Source organism: Medicago truncatula, chromosome 3, assembly GCF_003473485.1.
Source record: "Medicago truncatula cultivar Jemalong A17 chromosome 3, MtrunA17r5.0-ANR, whole genome shotgun sequence".
Taxonomy (NCBI): Eukaryota; Viridiplantae; Streptophyta; class Magnoliopsida; order Fabales; family Fabaceae; genus Medicago; species Medicago truncatula.
This window is the reverse complement of record NC_053044.1, coordinates 10,858,471-10,881,227: the sequence shown is the minus strand read 5'-3', so window position 1 is coordinate 10,881,227 and position 22,757 is coordinate 10,858,471. Positions and strand designations below refer to the sequence as shown.

Genomic DNA, 22,757 nt, shown 5'->3' with positions numbered 1-22,757 from the left:
ATATGACTATGATATAAAGATTTATCATATCTTCTTATCCTGACCATCAAATAGACAATAAGATATATAATGTTACATCGTTCAATATCGTTTTATTTATTATTATATTTTTTAAATTTGACCGTTGGATCGTAATTTTATATCATATAGATCATCTATGTAAAATTTCACACAAATCTAACATCATTTGATATATTATTGAGACTCATCAAAATTAATAGTGTTTAATAAAAATCCATAAATCTACAATCTTAGTGAATCGCAATAACATGTGATTTTGGATTTGTGCAAAAATTTACTAAGATGGTTTATATTATATAAACTTATCTAACAATCAAACTTAAAATATATCTAAAACGATATTGAACAATATAACCTTATATAACATCCACTCGTATTAGTTTGATTTTTTTTTTTAGGGAATTAGTTTGAGTAACTTATTAACTTAGTTGGCATAATTATTTTGGTAAATTCTATGGTACATCTATCGTATTTGAGTGTACCGCTATACTCACTCTTTAAATTAATAGTTAAATGAGTTGTTTTTTGAAGAAAAATATATATATTTTTTATCATTTATAATTATAATAACTAAATCTTATTCATCTGTCAACGAAATAATTTTTTTTTTAATTTTTATCACTCATAATTGAGAACATTCATTATTTTTACGATAATATGTAAAAAAAAAGTTACTATGATTATTATAAACAATAAAATGATATTTTTTCTTATGAAATGATGTTGTGTAAAATATAAATATTGACAGATAACTATTTATTACATAAAAAATAATCGTTAATTTATAAAATTATGAAGTAAGAGTATTGGTACATCTCACTTATCCGGTAGAAATTCCCAATTATTTTTAGTGTTAAAAAACAAGTGGATTGTCAATGCCAACCCAACCAACGTGCTGATGGGGGCGTACTTTCCCGATCGCAGACATAAAATACATCGTCACATGACACTCACTCCATATCTTTGTCCTCTTTCCTTTTTCTTCTTTTATTAAAACACCTCTAAACCTCTCTCTCTCTCTCTCTCTCTACATCCACGTGAGTTCATCATCTTTATCACATTTGATTCCATTTTCTCTCCCATTTCACTTTTTCTTCATCTTTTTTCCTCTTTTGTGTAATTTAGATCGAAACGAGGTCGTTTTTGAGTTCTACTTAAAACCTTTTCAAGCAATGGATTTGGCTTCGAATCTCGGTGGAAAGATTGAAAAAGCTCAAGTTCTCTCCGCCGTCGACAAGTGCGTCTCTCTCTCTAAAATTACGGCCGCATTGTGAATTTAGACTTTTATTGTGTTTTTTAATTTTAATATTTTCAATTTTCTCAACTCTCTTCAGCTTATTTTTACTGTTTCAGCTTTAATTAGTTGTTAGTTTTCAATTTTGAATTTTTCATATTTTTTGTTTTGGATTTTGAATGTTTTGATTTTCTGTTCTAACTTGTGTTTTATTTATTTATTTATTAGTGTAAAATGTTTGCATATTTTGTCATGAAAATGCAATTTTATTGAAGAATTTATGTGATGCTTTTTTGTACTCAAGAATCTCTATGATGCTGGGATCAATAAATTTACTAACTTTAAATGAATTTGTAAACTTTTAATGAAAAATACATGTAACTTTTCTGTAAATTTTTATTGAAAAGTATACATAAAGAAAAGCTACTAGTATTACTTTTCTGTAGATTTGACTGAAAAACATTGAATCCTTGGATCTAATCTAAGGGAGATTATTAGTGTATAGCTTTGAACTTTAGGGATTAATTTAATTTAATTTAAAAATATAATAAGGAGATTAAGTTATTATATTTTTATTTAAATTTAAATACAGATGAAAAAAAGAAGCAATAATCCTGTAGATTGCACAAAATTGGGTAATTAATAGGTTCCAGTCTTTATCATCCTGTGTGGAAAGATTCTGATTTGAACAAAATGTGTCATGTTGGTCAATAAATGCATTATTATTCAAAACGACCGAGCTGGTCCAGTTTTGGATTTTGCTTCTGATAATGCCTCACCTAACATCATATTGCTGACAGTTGTAAATGACAACCTAGACTTTGTTGGAGTTGATATTTATGATGTTACACATTCGGTTTGTTGCGGATTTGGACCGTTTGATTTTGATCAGACGGAGTCCACATTTTGATTATGTAAAGTTGTACATATGAGATGTTTAAGATTTTGTAGTAAGGAGAATATATCAGATGAAGAATAGTCAGATCGGTAATAGATTAATGAGTTGAATCAAAATATTGTTGTCAGTTATAAATGACAACCTAGACATTGTTTGAGATGATATTTATGATGTTACACATTCACGTTGTTGTGGATCTGGATTGTTCCATCTTGATCAGATGGGGTCCATATTTTGACTTCACATTGTAAACTTGGGCCCTGTTTGGATAAACTTCTTTTTTGCATCTTATAGCACAAACCGTTTATCATGATAAACACTTATGTATAAGCTATTTCTATGAAGAGAATCTGAAAAAGCTTATGGAAAATGTCATAAGCTGTTTTCATATGTTCTCTGAAACAGTCTCTCAAGACTCATGCTAGGTAATAAGCTTAAATAAGCCAATCCAAACAGACCCTTGTTTTGTAACGTTGTTCATATGAGTTGTTTTATTGACATCGAACAAATTAGATTGTATGACTATGTAAATGTGTGAGGTCAATTTCAATTAGCAAGGAATTCCACCTTAAGTTAACCTGAACAGTGTCTTTGAAATTTCATCTTTGTAAGCTGTTGTAAGATGTAAAAAAATTTAAAAAGTTAATTGAATTATTGTTTTTCGTTATTGTTTTAAAAGCCTGATAAAATGTATTGATCATTTGGTTTTCAGGTATGAGAAGTATCATGCATCCTATGGAGGTCAAGAGGATGAAAGGAAAGCTAATTATAGTGATATGGTGAGAGATATCAACATTTAGCAACCAAAATATAACTGATAATTAGCTATAATTATAGTGATAATAGTGCTACACAGATATCAACGGTGTCTTTTTATATTACCAATAACCAATTATGTGTGTAGCACTATTATCAAAACAATATAATCTGTAGTACCAATCTTTTCAGATTTGGATTTGGTGCGGTCGCAAAATCCACGCAGCTGCATCAGTCAACAAAACTCTGTTGTTGGATGACGATCAATGATTTATATTTTTATTTCACCAAATCAAATTTAGAATTTACTTTCGTAACATGAACAATCCAATCTTCATCTAACAATGGAGATTTATTGACCGTAGCTGCTTTGCGGTTTTTCAACAGCAGACAATCTAGGTCCTTGTCAGATGCATGGCTATTGTTTCTATTTTATATTTTAACAATTAATGAATATTGGCTCATTAAAGCTATCTTCCTTTTCTGATGTTGTATAACATGATTTGTATAGATGGGAATGCCATGTTTTAAGTTTTAATTATATTCCATTTGATTACCTGCAAAAGGAACATCATAAGATCTTCATATATTTTCAGGTTAATAAATACTATGATCTTGCGACAAGCTTTTATGAATTTGGCTGGGGGGAATCTTTCCATTTCGCAACAAGGTGTCCATTTTATTCATTTTTGCACATACAAATTCACGATTTCACTGTTAATTTGTTTGTGCTGATACTTTTCTTCCGATGCAGATGGGTAGGGGAATCTCTTAGAGAGAGCATCAAGCGACATGAACACTTCCTTGCTTTACAACTTGGTCTTACGCCCGGACAGAAGGTTTTCATCTTTCATGTTCAATAAAGCAAAATAGTAAACTGATTTATCTTGTTTGCAGTATGTTCTTTCTTAATATTTCATGAGTCTTTTTCTTTATTTGTTTTTAGGTTTTGGATGTTGGTTGTGGTATTGGAGGACCATTAAGAGAAATTTCACGATTCAGGTAAATTGAAAATCCATCTTACGAATACTCAGCGATCCAATGCAGTCCAATAGTGATGCTACAATGCTATAGCATAGTGGAATTTGAACAAATCATTGTTGTTCTGCGATATGCTATTTATTACAAAAATATTGTCAAATAGTGGCGTTATAACACTGTAGTGTAGCGTAATTTGAACAAATTGCTATTTTCTGCAATCCGCGATTGACAATAGTACTGCATTCAAGCACTCAACTAGTTTCCAATTTTGTTGTCCTAACAAGATCAGATGACTCGCGTTCTTACTTTGTATTTCGCACTTGATTTACCAAGTCAGAACATCAAGTGACAGCATGATTCTGACTGCTGGGAATTTGGATCCATCCTCTATGTTTCCTTGTCCTTTGCTCTTCCTTGTTTGTTTTACCTTTAGTTGCTTACAAAAATCATCAAGGGGTATTTTTGCAGCTCGACATCTGTTACAGGATTGAATAATAATGAGTACCAGATCACCAGGGGAAAGGTATGTGTTTTGAGATTAAATGCATTGACACAAAAAATTTAACCTTCTCATATCTAGTTTTTAAAGCCTTATAGGTGCTGGAACTGTTACTGTTTGTAATGTTCCATTTTTATCACACAACCATGATGCATTGTGTTTAGGCATGAAAAATGTACTTATATGACAATCCTCTGGCATAAATTTTATACACATAGTCCCTCTAGAATAAGTTTAGCCTTATTGATGAAAAGACTATTAATTATTTTGCATGTTTTATGAAATGATTACAGTTCATAACTTTAAAATTTCTAAAATACTTTGATCTAACTGGCCAATTTTTACTGATTAACAGGCACTCAATCGCAAAACTGGAGTGGACAAGACTTGCAACTTCGTCAAGGTCGGCCTTTTATAAATCAATGATTTCTGTTTTTTAGGAGTGGGATGTCTTCTATTTCAACACATATTGTTCCAATATTTTTAAAATTGTTCTACTCCAGTTATAAATGTTACACCTGGATATTTTATTTAGACGTTGTTTGGATGTGCTTTTTTTTAAGAAAAGCTTATTGTTGTGTATGCCTTAAAATCTCACAATGCAAAGTTTGGAAGTCTGGAATTTGGGTATGCCTCTGTCCCATCTGCGAGGCGGGTTGAAAAATGGGGTTTTAGGCATTTTGACACTGCGTCATCTGCGAGGCACCCGGAAGAACGTTGCAGCAGGCGCCATATTTCAGCCATATTCTTCTTATTTTTTGTGTAATCTTGAGAGACCAAAAGTGGAAATTTTTAGGAAACTGAAAGGCTAAGGGTTGAGTGCTTTTGGGTGAGATTCTTGGGTTGGGAAACACATTATATTCACCTTGGGTAGTGAGATCTCATTAGAGGAAGGGCCTAAGTTTTCTCTCTTGATTTCTCTTAGGATCTGCTTGTGTCTTATCTTTGTTCTTTGGTTTGATTGTGGTTTTTCTATACACATAGGTTGCTAGATTTGTTCTAGGTTGAATATTGTTGCTTGGACTGTTTGGTTGTTGGTTGCCATTGTTATTTGCTTCACATTTTTTATCTTGTTGGTTTTGACAAAGGGTTTGAATTCACAACACTTATAATTGAAATCCTGAAGTTTTTATCTTAAAATTTATTTCAAATTAAACATAAACAAACATGTTATCATAACCTGATAATAAAACAATAATGATTAAGAATCATAATTGACATGCTTAATCTTATTTGATAATGCAGGCTGATTTCATGAAGATGCCATTCGAAGACAATAGTTTTGATGCAGTGTATGCTATTGAAGCCACCTGCCATGCACCAGATGCTGTATGTGAAATATTTCTAACTCTATTTAGTTTCACATCCATGCTTCTTTTTTCCATACTATAGGTTTCTATCTACACATGCACCCAGGTTTTTGATGTCTCTACGCCTTAATTAGGCCTTCACACTTGACTGCAATATTAAATATTGTGGTGCAATTGCATCTACTATTTAAAATCTTGGCATAACTAAACATTTATCTGACACTGACTTTTTTTGTATTATGCATAGTATGGATGCTACAAAGAGATTTATAGAGTGTTAAAGCCTGGCCAATGTTTTGCTGCTTATGAATGGTGCATGACTGATTCTTTTGATCCCAATAACCAAGAACACCAAAAAATCAAGGTATGATATGAAGGTATAGAAAGAATTTTAAGGTTATCTTTTGATTCACTTTATTATACTTAAAAGACAAAATTCCTTGCTGCAGGCAGAAATTGAGATTGGTGATGGGCTTCCTGACATTAGATTGACCACAAAGTGTCTTGAAGCTCTTAAGCAAGCAGGTTTTGAGGTGAACATCAGTTTCTTATGAGTTATCACCTTTCATGATTATTATATATTTACTTTTTTCTTTGAAGTTGTGGGATTTTATTAGATGAAACGACGAGAGAAAAATAATAAGAACTTTGGATATTATTGATGTGATACAAAAGACTAAACACTAATCACTATTTATAGGGAAACATAAACTCAGTCCTAAATAAATAGTGATTAGTGAATAATCTATGTTACGCTACGATTATAAACTGATCCTAGGAGATAATCTAAGGCACGCTAAGACTGTAAACTTACCGAAGGGGATAAACCAAGATATTCTAGAATAATATCAAGATAATATCAGATGCTATTTTATTTTCTGACAAATTTTCTTTGAATATTTAAGAGATCAGCCTAATTGGCTAAATGGGAGTTTCTTTTCTTTTTGTATGTGAAGGTCATATGGGAGAAAGATCTAGCTTCGGACTCTCCTCTTCCTTGGTACTTGCCTTTAGACAAGAGTCACTTCTCACTTAGCAGCTTTCGTCTAACGGCTGTTGGACGCCTTTTCACTAGAAATATGGTATTGTTTCTGAACATAATAGCTAATGTTTATTTCACTTTACACACTTTAAGAATTACTTGCAACACACTTTATGTAATACTTTGTTACTCGGTCAAATGAATGTGGATCTGATTCCCATAGTGAGATCTATGTGAAATTCAAACGATAATCAAATGTGTTGGAAATAGGGTGTTAGAATCTGTCTCATACATTTTGTTTTTGCATTTTGGATAATGCACATAGCTGAGAATATTTGGATTTATAACTTTTCGTGCTCAAAACTCAATAGTTGTTTGGTGTTATGAATTTACATTTGTAGGTGAAGGCTCTGGAGTTTGTTGGACTTGCTCCGAAGGGGAGTCAAAGGGTTCAAGATTTCCTTGAGAAGGCTGCAGAGGGTCTAGTTGAAGGTGGAAAGTAAGTTTCTCAATTCCCATTTGTCTCATGGAATTAGTTTTTCATCTTAAGCAAAATGTACAATTCTCATGAATACGGCGATTTTTTAACTGTTAGGTCTCTACTCTTGGTGCATCTGAGCCTTGAGTGAATTGCTGATAAATTAGGCTGTGTGGCAAAAACTGTATACATATTGAAAAGTTAAATTTTAACCCAAAATTATTAGATAAAAATCAGTGAGATATCTTTATTTAACATATTTTGGTCAAAAAGCTATTCAAATAAATTATAAATTAAGATTGAGGGGCATACATTACACTATCACTGCAAATCAGTTTTACATTGACATCAAATGAAAACATATCATGTTCCTACTTCATTATTAATTTTAAAATAATGTTACAAGAGTTAAGGCCCGTTAGGATTGCCTTATTTTTTAGCTTATGAAAAATACTTATGCAAAAAAATAAACTTATATGTTAATTCATAAGTTCTTATGAACGAAATTTGTATCCTCATAAGCTGTTTTTTCAGAAACTGCCTTGAAGCTTATGAATAATACATAAAAGTTTATTTATTTGCATGAGTTGTTTTGCATAAGCTAAAAAATAAGTCAATCCAAACGAACCCTTGGTTGACATGTCTAAATACTATATTCTCACTAGATGCATCATACATGTATACAGTTGTTTACACTAACAGTGCACCATCTTTAAAACTCTTTTAAATTACCTTAAATCATTAGCTAAACACACTCTAAATACTAAATTGATTAACACTGGTGAAAGTTTTTCTGAGCCGCGTTTTCTCGAACACAACTTGCTTATGTTATCTTTTCAGGAGAGAGATCTTCACACCAATGTACTTCTTTTTGGCGCGGAAGCCTGCTTCAGAAAGCAACTGAATTAGTGGAACAAATAGGTTGCTGTTGTCATGAGTTACTGTGATTCTAGGAAAAAGAATTATATTGTGTTTGGCTTTTCCACCATAAGTCTTGCTGTTTTAAGTTGCTTGATTGTTTAGGTTAAGTTGCTTGATTGTTTAGGTTACCAAAACTTCACTTGTTACTTGTTTGCTGAAACAATGTGCTTCCTGCATTAGTGGATAGTGTAGTGCTTGCTTCCTTTTTTAACTATAAAAGTTGGCCAAGTTATTTAAAACTTTAATCAATTTTAATTTTTATTTAATATGTTAAAATTGGACTGGCCGTTTAATTGATAAATTCATTAGTTGACAGTTTATTAATCAACCGTAGTTAATTCATGATTATATTTGTGATATGCCTCAAATAAAGACTAAACTTGTGAAATGTGTACATTTGCACACACATAGTATAATGTTAAGGAATCTATGAATAGTAATTATATCTTAAAAAAAAAAAATATTTACTTCTTTTTTTAAATGCAATGTGCACTTTCTAATATAAAATTTCTATCTTTAGTACACTTTTCAATGTTGATTGAGATCTTGTTAAACGGGGTGAGTTTACATGATTTGAACAATCAAATTAATGTCGAGTTGGATCTTGTGAGCTAGTCAAGTGAAGATATTACAATCCACCAAGCGTCAAGCATGTTTTGTCATAGAAGTTTATTGTTCATTTGGTTGCCCCATACCAGTCTATAGTCCACCAAAAGGCAAACATGTAAAGGCGTAGACGTTTATTTTTCATACAGTCGACCTATAACAGTCCATAGTCCATCGAAGGTCAAGCATATTAAGGCATAGACATTGTTCTTCATCTAGAAATCAACCAAATGCCAAGCCTGTAGACGTTTGTTCTTCATCAATATCAATATCAATCCACACCAATCCACTAGTAACTTACTACTTTGTATCTGAGTTGCAAATGCTAGTTTGATTCATGTTTCCCTTCATGTCATCTTGTCTTGTCCCATCAATATCGATAGTACTTACAACATCAATTTTTCTTCACACTCATAATTACTCAATTTTTCTTCACATAGTATTGGTGCTATAATTTCATAGACAACTTCAATTTTTTTTTTTTCCTTTCTCATGTTCTCTCTACTAAGAATCATATTCAAATTCAATTAAATGTGAATATTTCTCTCAACCGAGATACGAACCTTAATTCTTCATGTTTATGAAAGTTTAACATCTTATGTCAGACCCAACCACGGATCAGTTGCACAACTTTGGTATTATTAAGTCGATAATTGTCTCTGATACTACCACACATTCACGCATCAATTTAAAAGTTTTAAGTCATGGACAACATTCAAATCACACACAAGAAATTAATAGCCAAGACATGATTTTAAGTTTTCAACTAGGACTTTCAACAAACACGTTGCGTGCCCATTTATCCTCAACAAGTTTAAACATCGTTACCAAAGCAAAGACAAGTAAATATCAAAATATCAATACTCATACAAATTGAATTAGTCTTCAACTACCCTCTCCTCTGAAACACGAGAATCATCAATCACAACGTTATCATTTTGTTGCTGATTTTGTTGTTGTTGTTCTTCAGCGTTCAAGACATTTTGAAAATCTCTTATACTGGTTCGCATCACATTCGCAATAAGTACTGCAACAAGAAAAAAAGAAAGTAATTAAGTAGTTTTTGAGGAGATTAAAAAGAGATTTTAGATTTAATAGAAGATGAAATGCAAGGAAAAGAAAGGTACTAGCAGCGGTTCCAAAAGTCCAAATCCAGAGGATCTTCAAACCAGGGCTTTTCTCTCTCGGCTGTCGCATGATGAATGGAATTCAAGTGTGATATGCAAATGTAAGGAAATGATTATGTCTCTCCAAAGTCATATGTAATTTAACAAACCTCTAATTAGATCTCTAATTAGATTTAATTTTTAAATAATTTTTGGCTTACACTAATTATATTTTTTTACTCAACCTCCTATTAAATTTTAAAATTGTTATTTTGAGTTTTAACACAAATCTTTTAGTGGTTTTTTTTTTTAATCCTCCTATCGAGACTAGTAATCTCTAGAGTTTGACCGTAAAATAAATAAATATAATCTGAGCAAGACTTAAATTTGATTTTTCTTGAATCATTCACTTAATTATTTACGGTTCATTCTTTATTATATGGGTAATATATAGTTTAAATTTATGTTTAGTAGATGATTAATGTATATCATATCCTTAATTTTTTTTTTTATTCATTAGATAGTTAATATAGTTTAAATACTTGGTTAATAGAGAGACAAAAAGATATGTTTTCTAGTCTTCTTCTTTATCTCCATTTTTCATTTTTTTTTTAATAAAGTTTATTGAATTATTTTTTAGGTTTTTAATGTTTTAATTTATTAATATTCATGTTGGCATAGTGACAGTGATGCCACATCGTTGAGAATTTGCCAACTCAACATGAAATTGGGAAAATTGAGAGGGAGACTGAAATTAGAAAAGGTGCAAATGTGGGGGATACAGATGCCTCAAAAAAATTAGAAGGATCAAAATCGTACAATTGAAAAAGTTTGAAGTCAAAAGTGCAAATTAAGCCTTTAAAAGTTTGCCTTCAAAAGTGCAAATTTTCCCTTCAAAAGAAATCACATAATTTTTTTAAAAAGGAAAATACATAAATTGTTATCTTGACTGTGATGAAATTTTATGGGAAATTCCGAATTCGAACATGGGGCATCATAATCTCAACCCCTTTAACAACCTCAAAAAGAGATAGTAACCAAAATAGAATATAAGGAGGAGGAATAAAATGTGAAACGAACAAGTATGCAACCGCAATTGAATACATGTAGGCAAACAATGTTAAGCACTAAAACAAGATAGGAATGCAAAAAGAATACATACAAGATGGTTTTGTTTCTCCTTTTCGAAAACCAATTAATCCAGTTGTTAAACATATTGCCGTGGAAATTGCTTGTCTTGCAATGTTCTTCCATAGAAGTTTGTGGTTATTGTCATATTAACGTTGCTTGTAATTTCGGTTCAGCTCTTTGTTGGGGTTAGATACTACTTGAAAAAGAAAAAATAACTTAAATCTCTGAGAAAAAATTTCTCAAAATATTTAAATGGTATGCCAATATGTTACCTGCATAAAGATATTGAAGTTTTTAACTAAGAACTTCTATATGAAGCTTGATTAAGGTGGGTTTTGGATCGGTACCTATGAAGCACGGATACGAACACGGACATCGATTACGACATGGACACTGACACGCCGACACAGTTAATAATTTGAAAAAATCACATAATTTAGTGTAATTACAAGTGTCAGTGTCAGACACCGGAACACGCCTAGTCCTAGGAGTAGAGCTGTCAAAATGAGCGACCTGGCCCTTTAGGGCCGGGTCAAAAAAACCCGGTAGAAAAACGGGCTTGAAATATACTACCTGAGCCCGGCCCTACACGGGCCGCGGGCTAAACGTGCTGGCCCGTATTAAAAATTATATATTTTTTATTTTAAAAAAGTACTATAAAACACTACTATAATTTTTTTATAAATAATATTTTTAATATGTTTAAATAATGTCTAACACAAAAATAAATTGTAAACATTTTTGTACAAACGTCGTAAACTAAAACGACGAAGAAAATGATTTTAAATAAATTAGATACGTTATGGTTATAGATATTTATATATTCGATCTTTAAAACTATAAATAACGAAGCGAATAAATATAATTTTATATTACATTTATATTTGTGTTAATTCATTGAATTTTCACTTTTGTTTTTTACTTTGATAATCAACTAAGAAAAGAATTATTTGAAAAATATATATAATTTATAGGAGTTTTTTTTGTTATGCGGGCTAACGGGCTAGCCCTAACGGGTAACGGGCTTTTAAGGGCCGGGCTAAAAAGCCCTATTAAAATTCGGGCTCAATATTTTAGGCCCGAGCCCTATATTTATTCGGGCTAAACGGGCCGGCCCATACGGCCCAGCCCATTTTGTGGTGGTTGGAGTTTAAACCCGGACCTTTATATATTATGCATTATTCCTACCAACTGACTTAAGTCCACAACGACATACTAGAATACAAATGGTGATGATGCAAAACCTTGGCAGTGATTCAACCTTATTTGTGGTGACTGGTGAAACGAAGAACTACTTAAGAGCTCTGAAAACAACAAGAAGAAAGATTGCGGTGAAAGCAAGAGATAAAGTTCTCCAAATCTACTTTCACGCACGACCCTAAATATTAAGCATCAAGAAGCTCTTAGTCAATTAAAAATAAGACGCTATTCAACCCTAAACCTTAATCCCTCCAAAACGCCACATTAATTGTCCATTATTTATAACTAGATTTTTGACCCGTACTTCGCTCTGGTTTATTGTAAAGGGATTGACATACGAATAATAAAATGTAATATATAATTGGTAACGATGAAAAAAATAAGTTGTAATGTCGCGTCTTTCCATTTGTAAAGTTCTAAATATTAAAATATATGATTTTTGTGTTGTGTGTGAAATTTTTACACGGTTTAAGTTTTTTTTTTTTTTTTTTTTTAGAGAAACACGTTTAGGGCTTGGTATATATAACTAAGTTTACATGAAAATTAAGGTAGCCGAGTTTGTATGGAAATTAGGGTATTCCATCTATAAATGTATTAAATAAGTGTAGAAAATATTGTAAAAAAAAAAAAGGCAACATGTTAGGGATGGAATAAAGGCATGGAATTGGTTAAAAAAAAGTGTGCAAAATATTGTAAAAAAAAAAGGCATGAAATTAGTGCGATGAATTTTTCTAGTATTCTGTACAAAATCTTCTTATATATTAAAGTTAACATGTAAGCCCTAATTTTAACCTAAATTTATTGCATATCTTCTTATCTTCTTATATATTAAAGTTAACATGTTAGCCCTAATTTTAACCTAAACCCTATTGCATAATTTTACTATTTTAACCCTAATGCTCACACCTAATCTTCTTATATATCTTCTCATATATTAAAGTTAACTAGTAAGCCCTAATTTTAACCTAAACAATATCTTCTTATATATTAAAGTTAACATGTAAGCCCTAATTTTAACCTAAACCCTATTGCATAATTTTACTGTTTTAACCCTAATGCTCACACCTAATCTCCTATTTTCATGAACAACCCTAATGCTCACACCTATCTTCTTATATATTAAAGTTAACATGTAAGCCCTAATTTTAACCTAAACCCTATTGCATAATTTTACTGTTTTAACCCTAATGCTCACACCTAATCTTCTATCTTCTTATATATTAAGATTTTTTCAGAAATATAAAAAAACAAAAAAAATAGTCATATTTGTTTCCAAAAAATTTAAAAATCGAAAAAAAAATTATATTTTTTTTCAAAAATTAGAAAAAATCAGAAAATATAATCAGATTTTTTTAAAAATTAAAAATATTTTAAAAAATTCTTGAATTTAATTTTCAAAATAAAAAAAAAGCAAATTTTAAAAATTACCAAATAGGTCAGATTTTTAAAAAAAAAAATCTGAATTTTTTTAAAAAATTTGTATATAAATATAGAAAAAATACAGATTTTTTAGTCGAAAATTTTATTCCACAATTTTAATAAAATATTGGGAAAAAAATCATTTCATTCCACAAAGATAAGATTTATGATTACTACCTCCTCTAAGGAAAAGCTTAATTCTAGGAAAATTGGAATTTCCACGACTTTTTCAAAACCCTCTAAATTTGTATCCAGATTTTTAAAAATTAAATTTTTTTCCACAATTTTTAAAAAAAATCTGACCTTTTTTTTTTTTTTTTTTTTTAATTTTGAAAACTTACTTTTTTTGTATTTTGAAAATTAAATTCCAGAATTTTTTTAAATCTTTTTAATCGAAAAAAATCTTAATAGTTTTTTTTTTCTAATTTTTGAAAAAAATCTGAGCTTTTTTCGATTTTTCCAAAAAATACGACTATTTTTCTGTTTTTTTATATTTTGGAAAAAATCTTAATATTTTTTGTGAATTTTTTAAAAATTATTTTTCGATTTATTAAATTTTTGGAATAAAAACTGAATATTTTTATGATTTTTTTTATTTTCAAATATTTTTAATGTAAAATCTGATGTGGATTTTTTTTTACACGTGGATAATTAAAAATAAAAAAAAATGAAAAAAAAATGGCAAATCAGCGCCACGTAAGTGAATTTGTTGAGTTGGATGGGGGAGAAGTGTTTTTTGGAAAAAAAAAGTTTTACAAGGATGCAAATCAAACCGAAATTTTACAGGGGCGAAAATTGAAAATGACATATATTACAGGGGTGAAAAACACTATTAACTTTTTTTTTTGAGAAAATCGTTGATGGTTTTGGTCGCTAACAAAATATATGTAGGGTTTCTAAAAAAAATGTGAAGGGATCAAATGAGTCCTTGACAAATAAAAAGACTCTATTCAGTCCCTTACAAAATTAAACAAGACAATCTCAATAAGTTTTTTTCTTCCTATTTATTAACCATGACTAGACATATGTGGTCGTTAGGTTGTCTTACCGACTTTCACTGTGTCACGTGTATTGTTTAAAAAAATAAATAAGGAACATTTATGTTGATACTAGAAATAATTGGGACAATTTGTTCCCCATAAAAAAAAAATTAAAAAAAGAGTGATGTTAGTCATTATTTTCGGCATAAAAGAAAAGTACTAGTGATATATGGACAACAAGTTTCCCATTTATTTATATGAAAAGTTTATACGGGTCATTGCGAGCAAATAGTTTACTTCTTCAAAATTTTACTAAAATAATATATTTTCATTTGAAGTTTGATCATTATGAAAGCATGATTTAGTAGGATATACAAATTTTGAGTTATAAGTCCTAAGGTTTACATTAAATTAATACAGTAGATTATGGTTGAGAGGAAGCAAAGGGTTATGAAGCTTCTTAAGATACTTACCAATTGGGAAGCAGATATTGTAGGATTTTTTGAGGCATTGTTGATCAGAAAGGTTACTAAAGGGTCGTTTTTTTTTCTTTTTTTTGTGGTAAATAAACCAGCCAACAAGAATATTTAGCAGAGAATGGTTTTATCATATGAGCATTCGCTTAAAGTTACAAATTAAGAATCACGTCCGAAAAAAAAAGTTACAAATTAAGAATATTACAAATCCTACTACATTGTACTTTGTCTGATCGGATCATGCAGGTTATTACGAAACATTCAAATGATAATAAAATACAAACCGATCTTGTGGCAATCAATGGCAACCATGCATTTGGGTCCTCTCAAATAAGTTCAACTAAGCATTTTTCTTCAATTCATCAAGTGAGCTGATTATCATCCACATAGGCCTTTGAACTTTGATCTTCTGAAAAGATGAAATAAGCATTTTCCTTTGATTAGCTCCAAGGACATGATTGTTAAATTTTTATTGTTGTAGAAAATGTTCTTTCGACAATTCCATTTAGATTACTGTTTACAAAACATATTGAGTTTTTCCTGCTGATTTCTCAGTTGAATTATCCCAAATATAGAAGTAAAAGATTGATTTTTGATATGATTTCCTGAGACAAATGTAGCAGTTACAGCTTTATTCATCAAATGTGCATAAGATTTGATTCTGTGCAAATATTACAGACCAAAGATGGTTTTATAAGCCCAAAAATTAATAAGAAACCAGTTTTCCAACAAGACTTATGTAGTTCTATATCAAACTACCCGAGCTACATTAATTGATTCTGGAAATAAAAAAAAAAACAAAATAAAATATTGTGTGCAAAATGTATACAAAAATTGGTCTTTAAAAATTCATCTTTTAAAAAAAAACATACGTAGCAGAGGACCCATGAGATGATATGAAAATATTAAGAGGTGTGTCGTACAGATGATTGATTATTGGCTTTCTGGTAGGAACTGTGGAACATACCTGAAATGGGAACACAACTTGTCTATCATATTGTGACTTCATCATTTATTCTTATGAAAGGGATGTGAGCAATTTTGGACTAATGTTCCTTCCTTTTATACCTTTCTTCTAACAATGGGCAAAACTCGATAGCGAGTAGTTTAAGAGAGGAAGGGAGGCTGTCTTCTGGTAATGACTCTAGCTTTTCACATCCAAGCAATAGAAGTGATTTCAGCGAGGAAGGGAGGCAGTTTTCTGGCAATGTCTCAAGTTGATGACAAAAGAAAAAACAGAGATATTGGAGAGAGGAGAGGTGTTGAAGCCCATTTCCATCAAAGGACTTCATTTCAGAGAGATCAAAGACACGTAGATACAAAAGGGAGATGGGTAGCAATGACTCCTTCATCAAGGTGTTAAATATATCATCACCCTTTTGAATAGTCAAGTAGGAAAGTGCTGTCAAATATTGGAGACCCCATTCCGTAACCGGCGGTGTTGTTTTTTGGGTAGAAATCTCAATTGATTGTAATTTGGGAGGTAGACAAACTCCTTCAGAAAATGACAACTCTGCACATGTTAGAAACAACCTTTCAAGAGCGGTGAGCATTTCCATCTTAAGCTTGACTTCAAATAATTCAATTGAATCATGGGATTTGATAGTAAGTGATTCGAGGCTCGACGACCGAGGTGAAGACCTTTCTAAAATATAAATGGAATCCAGACTTCTACACTTATATATGTCAAGTGTTTGGAGGGCAGGGAAACCATCGAGTGGAAAGGATGTAAGTGAATCACAGCTACGATTTAACTCAAGACTCACAAGTGATGTGTAATTGCTCCACGTTTCAGGAGGAAGGAAGGATAAATTCTCACAATTTACAATTTCAAGTGATTGCAATGAAGTGGGTAGACCACTTGAGGGAAATGTAGTGAGAGAAGGAAGAGAACTGAGTTTCAAGTGTGTTAGACAAGTGCTTCTCAGAATCAATTTTGGAACAGCTAATAACTTAACACATTCACGAATAACTACTTCTTGCATCATACACGGAGAATCACTCTCAAGCAATGACAATTGGGTCCTTCCATCAAGCCCATCGATATTAATTTTCTTTACTGACGACAACCAATGCAAAGTGTTTGGCTCTGTTTCCAATAGATGAGAACAACCTTTTATTACAATTTCTTCTATGCAAGGAAGTTTGCTAGGCAAATGTTCCCTTAGTTCTGGACAATTATGTAACTCCATAGCTCTAAGTCGAGGAAAAGAAAGTTTTATGCCTTCATAGGGAAGCCATTCATTCCAATTTGGCAAGCTGTTGAATTTTATACGCTCAAGGGATTGAAATGGTTGGAAGGAAGAACAAGAACCTTCTTCTCCTTGGACATAATAGAACTCCGGACCAATTGTCTCCAACCTCTTCATACCACATATTTCTAGGTCCTTGAGAGAAGGTAACTGCCCTATGGGTGGAAGTGTCATACAATATTCACAATTAGTGATGCGCAGAGATACCATGTTATAAAACGAAGAATTTCCCAACCAACTCGGAAAGCTTGTCCCACCATACAAACAAATTTTCAGGCTCTTTAGATTTATTGGTGGTTGCAACATATCGAGCACAACTTTCACTTTTTGCGACTCTTCACTTTGTTTTCCCCATATCAGCTCTAACTCCTCAATTTTCTCTTTGCTTTTCAGGTTTGCATCGTGTGCCTCTCTGGCATCAACAACATTATCCAGGTTCTTGATGGTAAGTTTTCCTTGTAGGTTTGGGAATTTCCTTAGCTCTTTGATACTTAACCCTATATGTCTCTTACCCACTAAAAAAAGGGTGAGAGTTTGAAGGTTTTCTAGTCCCCCAATTTCCACAGGCAACTCATTTATGTTAGTCCCACTTATATCAAGGTGACGTAAGCCGACTAAATTTCCAATATGTATTGGCAATTCAGTAAGACTGTCACACCTTGATAAATTCAAGGTCTGCAAATTGTAAAGGCTACATGTTGTATCAGGCAAGCTTTTGATTTTAGTGAAGGAGATATCTAGATAACGCAGCTGCACCAAATTTCCAATTGAATCTGGTAGCTTGATGATGTTTTTATACCTTGATAGTGATAACACACGCAACCTTTTTTGTGATGGTAGCAAATCATTAACCACCTTGAAGGATAAGTAACTGTAATTCCACGTCATGGAGGAAAAGGATATGAAGCTTCGCAAGCATTTGAAGTTGTGTAATTTCTCAAACTTCATGAAAATGTCATAGTATTCTTGGTTATATGAGAAGTGACGAACATTTTCAGTGATGTCACCACATTCAAGCCTGCAGCAACTTTTTCCCGATACAACTGTAGCTAAATCACTGACAAGGTCATGCATGACAAACTTTTCTCCACGAGCATCATCGCTTAATTGTTGAATTAACGATCTCGATAACAATTCAGCAAAACAATCATCGCCTAATTCCTCCAACTTTTTTCCCCCTTGAGAACAATCAAGGAAGCCTTCTGCCATCCACAGCAAAACCAATGTCTTCCTTTCAAGTGGATAATCCTTTGGAAAAATTGAACAATATGCAAAACATCTTTTCAAATGAGAGGGAAGATATTGATAACTCAAATGCAAAGCAGGAAGAATATTATCATTTGATAAGTTCCATATGTCGCTGTTCAAAATTGAAGTCCACTCTGTTATGTCTACCTTTGAACGTAGAAGTCCTCCAAGTGTTTTGGCAGCTATTGGCAATCCTCCACACTTTCTTGCAATCTTCCTGCCTGTTTCTTCAAGGGCTGTATTTGTATTATGCTGAATCTCATCACTGCCCAATGCATGCTTTGAGAGTAAAGACCAACAGTCTTCATTCGATAGAAGTTTTAGTTCATGTATAGGAAATGTGCATGCCACCTCAGCAACTTTTTGTTGCCGCGTTGTTATAATCACCATGCTTCCAGGTTTTCCATCAACGAAGGGGCTTACTAGTTCACCCCAATCATTATAATTGTCATTCCACAGATCGTCCAACACAAACAAAAATCTTTTCTCCCTCGAGATTTTCTTTAACTCAACTCGAAGGATGTCAAGATTATTGATATCCCAATTTCTAGAAGTGACTGATTCAAGGAGAGACTTGGTTACTCTCATAATATCAAAATCCTCAGACACACAAGCCCACGCCTTCATGTCAAAATGTTGTTGAACTTCTTTATCATTGTAAACAAGTTGAGCAAGGGTAGTTTTTCCTAAACCTCCCATGCCCAAAATTGCAACAACACCTATATTATTGTTGGTTGTTTCTCTCTGTGATAGCAACATGTTCATTATTGTCTCTTTGTCATCCTTCCTACCCACCATGACAGATTCATTTACCACTGAACTTGAAGGCAGTCTATGAGAAACTCTACCACTTACAGTGTGTTGCAAGCCGATGGCGGTGCTCTGCTGGACAAAAGTTTGCAGCCTTTTACAAATCTTCTGCATTTCAGAATTGATCTCTTCATTTGAGTTTGAAGTTGAAAGCAAGTTCCGAAACTGATCTGTAATCTTCTCCATTTCAGAATTGATAGCTTGTTTCTTCTCCAGCTTGCATCGTAGGGCATTGTAGCTGATTTTATTGAGCAAATCCTCAGCATCATAGATTGCATCTTTTAACCGATCCAACCATTGTTTGATTCTGGGTTTGAGGATCTGCTTCTCCTCTGCATCATCTAGTACAACCTCAAGAGTAAGTAGACTTGTTTCCATCTCATACATCAATGATTCATTCAACTCTGTTCTTGTGAAATAATCACGAAACTCGGGTGAAGTTAGTTTGTCCATTAAGGTTTGAACAGAAGCAGACAGAAACGCACCTCCAACCAAAGCTGCAGCCATCTCTGATTGGTTATAGTAAAGCAGCAAGGAAAAAAGTTTTAGATGAAATTTTGAAGGAAATTAAGAACTATGAAGATTGAATGATAGAAATAATTGCATGTGAATGAATGGTTGATTGTGCATATAGCAAAGGTCATCATTGTTTAATATTGGACCCACATCCTTCAAAATAATTGATACAAAGCAAAAGAAATAATCATTGTTTAATATTGCACACTCAATTAAAGCAATCGGAATCATTTGGTGATAAGTTACACTTTTATTCCTTTACCATCATACTATCAGTTTTCTAATCACCTGTGTGAAAATTAAAAAATAATGTAATATTGTGTTTATAAATGTAGTATTACCCAACAAAAGAGATAAATGTAATAATCATTTGCTGATAAGTATATGATTGTTGAAAAATATTACTTTTTTATAAGTGGCACTAAATAGTGCATATTTTATTACTTCTTTTAAACGTAGGATCCGTTAGTTGTTTAGGAGAGGGAGGATTTTTATATAGTTGTCTGTTCCTTAACGGGGATTCGTTTTTTCTTCTTTCAATGAGTGTCCTTAACAAGGATATCGTATTGGAGATATGGTAAAGGAGTTAAGACTGAAGAGGATTTAGCATATGAATGAACCGACAACAGTACTGTTTTTGGATGGTTTGCAGTACATATGGTAAAGGTAAGACTCAATAAAACTCACATGTGAATGAGTAGTAATAGTAATAATGCTTGTTTGTCGGCAAAGATCATTAGTGGTTTATGCATAGTTTTAAAACTCGGCTCGGTCATCGACTCGGCGGGGGTACTGGGTCAATGGGTTAATGGTCGAACCGCATGACTGAATCGGAACCACTCGGATGACTCGGTTAGATAATTCGGTCCTTAGATTAAATTTATATAGTTATTTAACCGGATTAACTCGGATTGAATCGGTGACTCGGTCACTTTAGAAACTAAAATAATTAATGAGTGTTGTAATTTAAAAAATGTTTACATTTAAGGACAAAAATAAAATCAAATGGGTGTTTAAATATATGGACGAAGAGAGTAATACATATTCAAATAAATATAGTAAAATAAAACTATTCTTTCAAAAAAAATATTGTAAAAAAAATGTTTATTAAAATATTTGAGATGTCGGACAATAATATTTAAATGATAAGAGTGAGCTTGATTCCTTAAAATAAAAAAGAGTGTTTGGTTCCCTTTAAAAAAAATAGAAACGTTTACTTGTATAATATATTATGAAGATAGAATAAAAAATAAAAAGAGAATACATGCGCGCCTTAGTGGTATTAAAAAAAAAAGTGGTATTTTGAATGGAAAATATATAATCAAAAAAATCAATATTCAATATGGTATTAAAAAAAAATGACGAAAATATTTGAATGGAAAATCAATATGGTATTTTGAATTAATATATAATCAATATGAATCAATATTTTATCACAACAAACGAAAGTGGTGCAGTGGTTCTTAGTGCCTTAGTGAATGCATGCGCGGCTGTTCGATCCCCAGCTGCACCAATTTTTAATTTTTTGATATATAAAACAATTGTTCATTAAAAAAACCGGTCAGCTCATTAAACCGCCGGTTCGCCGGTTTTAACCGAGTTTTTCCGGTTCATGCCGGTTCTCATCGGTTTAAATGCATGACCGATCCAATATGTCAACCGAACCGGTTACCCCTCCGGTTCACGGTCCGACTGGTTCGATCGGCCGGTCCGGTCCGGTTTTCAAAACTATGGGTTTATGGACCATTATTTCAAAATTATTTAAAACTCTAATGATCATGTTCCTTAGAAGAAAAAAAAATTCTAATTTATAGCCTTACTCAATTATAATTTGACTCAAATTAATTTATTTGTAAATACATTATTTTTTAATCTTTCGTTTAAAAATCTAATAGGTCCAGCTCATTCTCAATGATTTTTTCATTTGAAAACATTTTTTTTTTAAATTTGAAAATATAGACATGTTTAAATCTGGGCTAAAAAAAATATGGCGTAAATATATATTTACTACATTATTTGTAAAGAAATAAATTTAGTTTGTATCTTAATATTAATCCCATCCACAAAACTTTTTAATATTAATTAGGGTTAAATATATTGTTGGTGCTTATAAATATAACTAAATTTGTTTTTAGTTCTTATAAATAATGACATTTTTGTCTCTTCAAAATATTTTAGTCTTCGTTAAATTAAAATTAAAACTAATATATTATAATTGAATATGGTTATAAATTGGAATATAAAAATTCAGGATGTACAACTAATAGCAAATAAAACAAAATTGATCTAAGATAGAGCAATTTGACAATTGCCTCATGCTAAAACTCGCCTAGAAATAAAACCTCGTTGTCCTCCTCTTGACTTTATGGCCAGTGACAATATGAAGACCGTAGACTTCTATATTCCAAAGAAGATATCGGTCCTCATGCACATATTTTATCATACACTTACGACACCTGGTTAATCACGTATAAAAATGTGGTTAATTCAATTGGATAGATAATTAATTCAACTCACGTTGAAAATTATGGTTGATTCATGTAGTTGATACAAAAATTATGATTGATTCACATATAAAAATGTAGTTGAAAAGCATAGACTTTGATAGTCTTTGGCACTCAAAATGAGATTGTTCCATATTTTGAAAAGTTCTGTATGGATCCAATAATTCTGTTCACAACTACTCTGCTCTCAATTTCAAAAATAGACTTATCAATATTGGATTCAATAGTCATCTAATGGTACTTAGGACTCAAAAACTTCACTTTCTCATATTAGGTAGTTTTCGTTATTATCCAAGGGAAACACTACGGTTTCCTCGTGCGTTAATCGTCGTTATTTTCAATTTTTATTTCTTTTAGGCTTTTATTGAAAAATCAACAAAATATTCAAGTAGTCGCAAAACAAATTTCAAAAAAAAAAAGAACTATTTT

The 22,757-nt window shown here is 31.7% G+C and overlaps 2 protein-coding genes and 1 long non-coding RNA gene across 6 annotated transcripts; 1 reads left to right on the top strand and 2 right to left on the bottom strand.

The window, feature by feature from the left end:
• The first annotated feature begins 907 nt into the window (after positions 1-907).
• Positions 908-8,325, top strand: LOC11415411 (cycloartenol-C-24-methyltransferase). 3 transcript variants are annotated; one of them, XM_003599332.4, is made up of 14 exons: positions 908-1,058; positions 1,147-1,258; positions 2,866-2,932; positions 3,506-3,579; positions 3,664-3,748; positions 3,856-3,911; positions 4,359-4,413; positions 4,745-4,792; positions 5,635-5,718; positions 5,947-6,063; positions 6,149-6,232; positions 6,656-6,781; positions 7,083-7,180; positions 8,000-8,325. In XM_003599332.4, exons 2-14 carry the CDS (start codon positions 1,194-1,196, stop codon positions 8,061-8,063), a joined length of 1,023 nt encoding a protein of 340 aa, XP_003599380.1. In that variant the 5' UTR covers positions 908-1,058; positions 1,147-1,193; the 3' UTR covers positions 8,064-8,325. The 3 variants fall into 3 exon arrangements, with proteins under 3 accessions (XP_003599380.1, XP_024635433.1, XP_024635435.1); XM_024779665.2 differs by having other exon boundaries at positions 1,018-1,258; XM_024779667.2 differs by lacking the exons at positions 908-1,058; positions 1,147-1,258 and adding an exon at positions 2,501-2,578.
• A 1,075-nt stretch (positions 8,326-9,400) lies between these two features.
• LOC11410408 (uncharacterized) lies at positions 9,401-9,967 on the bottom strand. Its single transcript, XR_003010467.2, has 2 exons — positions 9,814-9,967; positions 9,401-9,713 (listed from the first exon to the last, which is right to left on the bottom strand). It is a non-coding gene; the product is annotated as an uncharacterized lncRNA (long non-coding RNA).
• Positions 9,968-15,108: 5,141 nt separating this feature from the next.
• Positions 15,109-19,917, bottom strand: LOC11408384 (putative disease resistance RPP13-like protein 1). 2 transcript variants are annotated; one of them, XM_003599329.4, is made up of 2 exons: positions 15,966-19,917; positions 15,109-15,407 (listed from the first exon to the last, which is right to left on the bottom strand). In XM_003599329.4, the coding sequence occupies exon 1, from the start codon at positions 19,813-19,815 to the stop codon at positions 16,045-16,047; it is 3,771 nt and encodes a 1,256-aa protein (XP_003599377.1). In that variant the 5' UTR covers positions 19,816-19,917; the 3' UTR covers positions 15,109-15,407; positions 15,966-16,044. The 2 variants fall into 2 exon arrangements, with proteins under 2 accessions (XP_003599377.1, XP_039688367.1); XM_039832433.1 differs by lacking the exon at positions 15,109-15,407 and adding an exon at positions 15,414-15,603.
• Positions 19,918-22,757: the final 2,840 nt, after the last annotated feature.

Coding starts and splice junctions, on each gene's coding strand:
- LOC11415411 (XM_003599332.4), top strand. CDS start 1,194: ATGGATTTGGCTTCGAATCTCGGTGGAAAGATTGAAAAAGCTCAAGTT. Junction 3,912..4,358: donor AGAGAAATTTCACGATTCAG/GTAAATTGAAAA, acceptor GTATTTTTGCAG/CTCGACATCTGTTACAGGAT. Junction 4,414..4,744: donor ACCAGATCACCAGGGGAAAG/GTATGTGTTTTG, acceptor ACTGATTAACAG/GCACTCAATCGCAAAACTGG.
- LOC11408384 (XM_003599329.4), bottom strand. CDS start 19,815: ATGGCTGCAGCTTTGGTTGGAGGTGCGTTTCTGTCTGCTTCTGTTCAA.